Source organism: Ovis aries, chromosome 2 (assembly GCF_016772045.2).
Source record: "Ovis aries strain OAR_USU_Benz2616 breed Rambouillet chromosome 2, ARS-UI_Ramb_v3.0, whole genome shotgun sequence".
NCBI classification, from domain to species: Eukaryota; Metazoa; Chordata; class Mammalia; order Artiodactyla; family Bovidae; genus Ovis; species Ovis aries.
The window spans coordinates 225999979-226009355 of record NC_056055.1 but is presented as its reverse complement, the minus strand read 5'-3'; the positions used below and the strand labels follow the sequence as shown (position 1 = coordinate 226009355).

The following is a 9377-nucleotide window of genomic DNA, read 5'->3' as shown; positions in this document are numbered from 1 at the left end:
AGCATTGTGGGAAGCAGCCATGGTCTGATGCCGGCGCCTCACCTGTCAGCCGCGCCGGCTCCAGCGCTCGCGTCTCGCCCTCGCGTCCCCCGCGCTCGTCCCTCGCCGGCCGGGGACGGCGGCGGCCCGGCCACCATGGTGAGTGCGGGAGAGCTGGGCGGCGGCGCGGACCCCGGCGGCTGTGTGCGGGCGCCCTCCCCAAGCACCTGCCGCGCTGGGCCGGGCGCGCGGCCGGTAGGGGAGCAGCCCGGTCGCGCCCCGCGGTCCCCCACCCCGCCATCCCGACCCCGGCCCGGGACCCCAGGGACCCCAGCTCGGGTCCCTCGCGGCCACGGGGCGCCGCTGCTCCATTCATTCGACCGTTTTTGCTGAGCGCTTAGTCTGTGCCAGGCGCGGTGCCAGGCGGCGGAGACGTCGTGGGGACCCGGTGGAGCCCTGGCTGTTGGCGGCTTATCTTCTAGGAGGAGGATGTGGAAGGAGGGAGATGAGTAATAGACCAGTAAAATCGAAATAACTTCCGAGAGTAAGTGCTCTGAAGTCTCAAGTACAACCGGAGGCAGGGATGGAGAGGCAGCTATAAAAGAGGGGCAAGAAGCGAAGGCCTCCCAGAGGAGGTGACATCTGAGCTGTTGGAAGTCCTAGGGGGGCATTGCAGGTAGTGGGAGCAGAGAGAGCAAAGGCTGGAGAGGAGGAACCCTTGCTTCTAGTGGGACAGGTTGTCAGGTACCAGATAAGAAATCCTCATAAGCCCAGTTAAGGGGTTTGGATTTTATTCCAACCGAGTGGAGGGGGACCAGTCTGCACTGATCCAGTTGAGAGATCCTGGTTGCAGTTGATGGAAGCAGTAGCTTCAAGTGCCTCTCTCGTTCTTGCTTTCTGTTCAGGGCAGGTTTTTTTTTTTTTTTTTTTTGAGTATGCAGTGGCCTGAACAGCACCGAGTTCCACTTCCCCAGGTGAGCTCACGTCCCAAATCAAAGGAGGAACAAAAGTGACCCGCACTCTGTACTTGAGTACTCGCTGCAGGCGGAGCAAGAAGGCCCCGAGGGTTACAAAAGTTGATGGACAAGGAGGGCAGCGGAGTGCTGAGCTCCTGGTCCAGAAGATCACAGATGGTGGTTCCTAGGTTTGGCTGCATAGACTGGAGGCACCATTGTTGTTTGTTGAGGGTTCCTTGTAAATACAGCATGGTGCAAAAAGGAACCTGTAAATAATGGAGCAACTCTTCTGGCTTGCTCAGGTTTCTCAAGGAACACAGTGACATATGTGCAGCACACTGCACCGTTTGCCTCATGAAGAATGGAATGAGGCCCTGGAGTTTGTGAGTTGCAAAAATCTTCCATCCAGAAAGCTGGTACAAGTTCTGGACAACACTTGCAGTGGAGTTTTATTTTTTCTTGCTGGTGTCAATGATGAGTTGATCAAAAATGTGCAGTGTCTCTTGTTTCTCATCAGACCTTGCCCAGTGGGAGATATTGATGTTTTTGAGTGCTTGTGATAACCAACTCTATCTTCTACCTTCATGATCTCAGTTAGTTCGTGCAACATCCAACCAAATGAAAGTATTATGCTCTTTGCATTTTACCTGCTCTGGCCTGTCCCAGCAACATGTCCTTGGATCATGCCTTGACCTCTCTATGCCAGTTTGCTCATTTATAAAGTAGGGATAATAATTGATCCTAACTCATAAGGCAGTGGTTCTCAAACTTTGGTCTGGGTACGTTTAGGAGTCCCCAAGGTTTTTTAGAAGTCCAGAAGGCCAAAACTCTTTTCATAATAACACAAAGGTATTATTTACCCTTTACACGTTCATTCCTACATGAGTATACGTGATGTTTTCTCAAGGTTAACCTGACCTGGGAGAGTGCAGCAGAGTGAAGGCAAAGGCACAAGGCCAGTCCAGCTGTCTTCTATTGAGCCAGACTTTAAGGAAATTTGCCAAAATGTAAAACAATGCCATTCTAATTTTTTTCCTTTGGAAAATATTGTTACTGTTCATTAAAGAGCTTCTGTTAATGTGTAATAGGTTGATTATAGTTTTAAGTGAATTAATAAATTCATGGGGTTGCAAACAGTCGGACACGACTGAGCGACTGAAGTGAAGTGTAATAAGTATCTAAATTTTTTCTGTGCTTAAATTCGCAATACAGTAAACATCAATACAACTTACATAAACAAAAAGTCTTTGGGGCTGAAGTTTTAAAAATATATATACGTGTTTTGCTTTGTTGTTTCATTTAATTAATACCTTATTTTTATTATTTGGGGCTGAGTTTTTAAGAGTGAAAAGAATCCCAGGCAGGTTCTGTGCATGAATGCAAGTGAAAGCTGGTAGACCAGCTTTGCCCATTGTAAGTGCTCAGTGACTGTCACTTCCTATCTTTTATTACTGTCACGTGGCAGAGAAGCATAAGTGGCCCTCCCCATTGCCCAGCATCTCTAGGCTTTTTAGTGAGGATCACTTTGTGACTCCTTGTTTTTATTCTGCTTCGTTCCTGACTCTTGCTGCTAGGAAACTAGAAGATGCCCACAGCATCTTGCTGGTACCTACACACAGAAAATGGTCCTTGGTTCCACTGGGCTAGTGATCTAGATTTCAAGGGCAGAAATTTCATACACTTTGCATCTAGGAGCAGTGCTTATAGCTGGGTAGTTCTGTTTGCATCAACTTTGTACTTTTGCACCCTGCCTTTGTTTTAGAAATCTCTACCTTGGGAAATAAAGCTAGGGTTGTTGTGTTTTCAGAGATCCCCACTGGCTGTGAGACCACTGCACTTAAACACTTAACTGGGGAGAATTTACTATTGCATGGTTGCCAGTGTTGATGGAAGAAGGAGGATTTTAAAACTTTGCTCATTTATGTATTTGTTTTCCCTTGGACAGAGGAGCCTGGTGGGCTATAGTCCATGGGGTCAGAAAGAGTTGGACATAACTTAGACCACCACTGTCACCAAGCAGATATCAGTGATGATTTACAGGGTGAAGTTTGAAAGGCTTTCAGTTCAGTTCAGTTCAGTCGCTCAGTCGCTCAGTCATGTCTGACTCTTTGTGACCCCATAAATCGCAGCACAGCAGGCCTCCCTGTCCATCACCAACTCCCGGAGTTCACTCAGAGTTGCGTCCTTCGAGTCAGTGATGCCATCCAGCCATCTCATCCTTGGTTGTCCCCTTCTCCTCCTGCCCCCAATCCCTCCAGCATCAAAGTCTTCTCCAATGAGTCAACTCTTCCCATGAGGTGGCCAAAGTACTGGAGTTTCAGCTTTAGCATCATTCCTTCCAAAGAAATCCCAGGGCTGATCTCCTTCAGAATGGACTGGTTGGATCTTCTTGCAGTCCAAGGGACTCTCAAGAGTCTTCTCCAACACCACAGTTCAAAAGAATTAATTCTTCAGCGCTCAGCCTTCTTCACAGTCCAACTCTCACATCCATACATGACTACTGGAAAACCATAGCCTTAACTAGACGGACCTTAGTCGGCAAAGTAATGTCTCTGCTTTTGAATATACTGTCTAGGTTGGTCATAACTTTTCTTCCAAGGAGTAAGCGTCTTTTAATTTCATGGCTGCAGTCACCATCTGCAGTGATTTTGGCGCCCCAAAAAATAAAGTCTGACACTGTTTCCACTGTTTCCCATCTATTTCCCATGGAGTGATGGGACCGGATGCCATGATCTTAGTTTTCTGAATGTTGAGCTTTAAGCCAACTTTTTCACTCTCCTCTTTCACTTTCATCAGGAGGCTTTTAGTTCCTCTTCACTTTCTGCCATAAGGGTGGTGTCATCTGCATATCTGAGGTTATTGATATTTCTCCCGGCAATCTTGATTCCAGCTTGTGTTTCTTCCAGTCCAGCGTTTCTCATGATGTACTTTGCATAGAAGTTAAATAAGCAGGGTGACAATATACAGCCTTGACGTACTCCTTTTCCTATTTGGAACCAGTCTGTTGTTCCATGTCCAGTCCTAACTGTTGCTTCCTGGCCTGCATACAGATTTCTCGAGAGGCTTTGGGAACATCCTTAATAAAAATGCATGTGGACTTTGTTTCATGTAGTAATCATGCTTCTGAAAAGTTGAGGTGACTTTTAACATCACATTGTGAGCAAAATTGGGAAATTACCCATTGAAAGAATCTCAAGTGGTGACCCTTTTTGAAACATCAGTAAACACCTTCTGGTGTTGCAAGTCCAGTTCTCATAATATACGTTATTTATCTAAAGTAAAATAGACTTATGTTAAAAAAAAATCAAAGTTTTTTTTATGTGATTTTACATTTGACTTGAGAGAGAGACCTTCCCAAACTGAACTGTAAAGTTATTCCTTTATCAGAATTCATGCTTGAATCAGCATAAGTTCTTCCTTTTCTTAAATAGGGTAATTCCAAACTTCTATGTGCATCATAATCTCATTGTATTACAGAGAAATGGGAACAGTGAAAAGGAGCTGCCAAGAATAAGGGTGGAGATATCTAACTCTGAACCTGGAAACCCTGCTGTGAGTCCTCCTCCCTACCCGATGTGTCATTTTGATTGTCTCAGGATCAAATAAATTGTAACTAGCATGTATTGTTGTTTTGGTTGGTGGTACATATATACAATGGAATATTTCTCAGCCACTAAAAGGAATGAAATTACATCATTTGTATGTGAATGGACCCATGGCATATACATTCCATGGAATTCTCCAGGCCAGAATACTGGAGTGGCTAGCCTTTCCCTTCTTGAGATCTTCCCAACCCAAGGATTGATCCCAGGTCTCCTGCACTGCAGGCAGATTCTTTACCAGCTGAGCCATAAGGGAAGCCCAGAAATACTGGAGTGGGTAGCCTGTCCCTTCTCCAGGGGATCTTCCCAACCCAGGAATTGAACCAAGGTCTCCTGCATTGCAGGCGGATTCCCTCAACTGACCGATGAGGGAAGCCATAGCTTTACGACACTGTAAAGCAACTATCAGTTTGGTTCAGTTGCTCAGTCGTATCCTACTCTTTGTGACCCTGTGGACTGCAGCACGCCAGGCTTCAGCCTGTCCATCACCAACTCCCAGAGCTTGCTCAAACTCACTTCCATCGAGTTGGCGATGCCATCCAATCATCTCATCCTCTGGCATCCCCTTCTCCTCCTGCCTTTAGTCTTTCCCAGCATCAGGGTCTTTTCCAAGGAGTCAGTTCTTTGCATCAGGTGGCCAAAGTATCAGGCCATCAGTCCTTCCAGTGAATATTCAGGACTGATTTCCTTTAGGATGGACTGGTTGGATCTCCTTGCAGTCCAAGGCACTCTCAAGAGTCTTCTCCAACACCACAGTTCAAAAGCATCAATTCTTCAGTGCTCAGCTTTCTTTATGGTCCAACTCTCACATCCATACATGACTACTGGAAAAACTATAGCTTTGACTAGACAGACCTTTGTCAGCAAAGTAACGTCTGCTTTTTAATATACTCAGTAGATTTATCATAGCTTTTCTTCCAAGGAGCAAGCGTCTTTTAATTTCATGGCTGCAGTCACCATCTGCAGTGATTTTGGAGCCCAAGAAAACCGGCAATCTTGATTCCAGCTTGTGCTTCCTCCAGCCTGGCACTCTGCATAGAAGTTAAATAAGCAGGGTGACAATATACTGCCTTGATGTACTCCTTTCTTGATTTGGAACCAATCTGTTGTTCCATGTCTGGTTCTAACTGTTGCTTCTTGACCTGCATACAGATTTCTCAGGAGGCAGATCATGTGGTTTCGTTTTCCCATCTCTTGAAGAATTTTCCACAGTATGTTGTGATCCACACAGTCAAAGGTTTTGGCGTAGTCAATAAAGCAAAAGTAGATGTTTTTCTGATATTCTCTTGCTTTTTCTATGATCCAATGGCTGTTGGCAATTTGGTCTCTGGTTCCTCTGCCTTTTCTAAATCTAGCTTGAATACCTGGAAGTTCAGGGTTCATATACTTTTGAAGCCTGGCTTGGAGAATTTTGAGCATTGCTTTGCCAGCATGTTAGATGAGTGCAATTGTGTGGTAGTTTGAGCATTCTTTGGCATTGCCTTTCTTTGGGATTGGAGTGAAAACTGACCTTTTCCAGTCCTGTGGCCACTGCTGAGTTTTCCAAATTTGTTGGCATATTGAGTGCAGCACTTTCACAGCATCATCTTTTAGGATTTGTAATAGCTTAACTGGAATTCCATCACCTCCAGTAGCTTTGTAGTGATGCTTCCTAAGGCCCACTTGACTTCACATTCTAGGATGTCTGGCTCTAGGTGAGTGATCACACCGTTGTGGTTATCTGGGTATGAAAATCTTTTTTGTGTAGTTCTTCTGTGTATTCTTGCCACCTCTTCTTAATATCTTCTGCTTCTGCTAGGTCCATACCAAAAAAAAAAAAAAAGCTTTTTACATCTAAAGAAAATTCCAGTTTGAGGGTGAGAAAGCCTCTTAACAGTAATGACCCCTCTCCTCTGAGGTGTGATCTGACTGCTGGCAAGTACCTACTGTGGGTAGAGGGCTTGGGAATAGACACTCTGTGATGTTCTGTTCTCCCAAGAGGGTTCATCTACAATAGGCCCTTCTCGTGTGTCTCCCAGCAACACCAATGAGACTTGTATTTACCCCTCACTGGGATTGTTCCTTCTGAATTCCCATGACTGGTTTTGTGACAAATACTGTCAACAGCTTACAATTTTTGTGTGGTATTTTATTTAAAACAGCGGGAAGGAAATGGTCAGCTGATTGTGTATCTGCCGCAAATACACAGCTGTTTTTAACATCTGTCCTTTCAGGTTCCATGAATTATTTTATTACAGATGAAGACATAATGGATAAAAGAACCCCTAATACAAGTAAAGAAACCTCCTGTGGAAACTACCCTGGCGGTCCAGTGGTTATAACCCTGTGCTCCCAGTGCTGGGGAAATAGGTTCAATATCTGGTTGGGTAACTAAGATCCTACATGGAAATAAAAAAAAAGAAACCTCTTGAGTCCTCAAAGATTAGCATTCCTTGACATCTCTATAAATCATTCCTTCAATTTTATTTTCTTGTTACTATACAGAGATTTTCCCAGTGAGCTAAGGCTTCACTGAGGATCCTTCTTTCCTGGAGTCTATCTTTGCATCTCTTACAGTCTCCCTTTCTGGTGTATCTAGTTTTACTCTGATGGAATTCTTTGCCCAGGAGAAATTCCCTTTCTACGGTGTGAAGCCCCCAAATCCTGTGATGTTACAGAATGCACACAGAGATCAGAGGCAGACACCCCTAAAATCCTCTCTGAAGTGTACTGAGCTGTCTTGCCAGCATTCTGAGTAGCTAGAGAAAATGAACTTACTGCTAACATGGGATAACTTAAGAATTTTAACAGTGGAAAGGGGGTACTGAAAATTGTTTCGATTAGAAATGAAATGCGGCTGACCATTATGAGGAAGCTGGCCTTCAAAAAATCTCCCACAAAGTCCAAAGTCTGAAAACTTCCCAACAGGAAGAACTGGGTTCTGAAATAGTTTTCTCTAAATGGTTTCTGGAAACTGCCTGGGGAAAAGAATATGACCACTCGTTAGTCCTTCAGTGTGATGGAGCATAGACCTATATTATGTTCAGTCGAGAACACAGGCCTGTGGGATTCTGAGTTTTCTGTCCTTGTATCTTCTCTAGCAGGGCTTCTGGGCTGCTAAGAAATGTGGGTGTGTGACAAGTTTCAGTGGCCAGTGAGATGCTCCAGGAGTCTTCCTTCCATGTTGGGCCTATTAAGGAGGAGGAACTGAGGTCACATGTGGTCTGCAAACTGTGGTTCATCTGCCCTTTGTATAACCACCCTTGTCAAGGGGAGACTTCTGGAGATAAAAACAACCCATCCAGTTCATTGTAGATTAAAAGATTTTTTTTTTTTTGCATTAAAACATCAATGTATTTGGGTCCAAAATACAAAATTCACATAAACTTTAAAAATAAAACCCTAAGAAACAGCTTGTTTCTGACTAGTTTGTTGTGTTCAGTCACTAAGTCATGTCGGACTCCTTACAACTTCATGAACTGCAGCTTGCTAGGCTACCCTGTCCTTCACTATCTCCCGGAGTTTGCTCAGACTCATGTCTGCCGAGTAGATGGTGTTATCTAAGGATTTCATTCTCTGCTTCCCCCTTCTCCTCCTCCCCTCAGTCTTTCCCACAATCAGGATCTTTTCCAATGATGAGTCAGCTCTTTGCATCAGGTGGCCAGAGTATTGACGCTTCAGTTGCTTAAGGCTAACCCTCCAGGTCTCACACACCTACTTGCCTTTTTCTGCTATTACAGTTATTTGGGAAGAGAAATTTGAGACAGTGTTCTAAGGTAGATGTCCAAAACATCTTTTCTGTAAAGGGCCAGATTGTAAATATTTCAGGCTTTCTGGGCCCTACAGTCTCTGTCTCCATTACCCAGCCCTTCTGTTGCAGAGTGAAGGCAGCCACAGACAAGAGGCAAATGGCTGTGGTTGTGTTTTAATAAAGCTTTACTTACCAGAGCAGGTGGGAAAGCCAGAATTGGCCTGCAGGCTGTGGTTTGATCTGTAGACTCATGTCCTACTTCAGGTTCCATTAATTCACTCATGTGTGTAGTTTTTTCGCTTTCTGGGGCCGCACTGCAAGAGGTGAAGAACTTCCCCAACCAGGGATTGAACTCGTGTACTCTGCCTTGGAAGCACAGAGTCTTAACTACTGGACCACCAGGGAAGTTCATTCATGTGTATATTTGACAAATATATTGAACACCTGCCCTATGACAAGCAATGTTTCAGGCAGGACTAGCTATGTAATTTGTGGTGCGTGTGTGCGTGCCAAGTCACTCAGTCTTGTCCGACTCTTTGTGGCCCTTTGGACTGTAGCCCACCAGATTCCTCTGTCCTTGGGGATTCTCCATGCTAGAATACTGGAGTGGGTTGCCATGCTCTCCACCAAGGGATCTTCCTGACCCAGGGATCGAACCTGCATCTCATGTCTCCTGCATTGGCAGGCAGTTTCTTTACCATTGGTGCCACTTGGGAAGCCCATAATTTGTGGCACTCAGTGCAGATTGAAAATGGGGGAGCCTTTGTTCAGAATTTATTGGGAATTTCAAGATGATGTCTGCAGAGCGTTAAATCAAGGATTGTGCCTTTGTGAACCTATGGCCCCAGTGTCCACAGAAACCAGCCCTGGATCTGGGCCACAGAAATTGTATTAAATAACCTGGAAACTCTCCTGGAGGCCACTTTCTGGGTGGGGTGGTGGTGAGGGGAGTTCTGTAAGCTTTTTAAATATGTATTTTGTATCAAGCACACAGAAGAGAATTATACTCCCAAAGCATTTGTTAGTCATCATCTCACTTTTACTTTGTGAAAGTTGTAGGTGTTTCCCAGGCAGGTGGCGCAGGGCCCCTAGCAGTGTTGGTTTTGGTGG

At 45.0% G+C, this 9377-nt stretch overlaps 1 protein-coding gene across 4 annotated transcripts in view; it reads left to right on the top strand.

The window, feature by feature from the left end:
- The window catches only part of AP1S3 (adaptor related protein complex 1 subunit sigma 3), a 67017-nt gene continuing 57640 nt past the window's right edge, over positions 1-9377 (top strand). For 2 of the 4 annotated variants that reach the window (XM_042244310.2, XM_060410402.1), the window contains exons 1-2: positions 1-138; positions 4413-4487. In XM_042244310.2, coding sequence (XP_042100244.1) covers positions 28-138; positions 4413-4487 — 186 coding nt within the window. In that variant the 5' untranslated portion in view covers positions 1-27. Of the gene's footprint in view, positions 139-920; positions 954-4412; positions 4488-9377 lie in introns of all 4 variants that reach the window. The other 2 variants (XM_060410403.1, XM_027965241.3) reach the window with 2 other exon arrangements.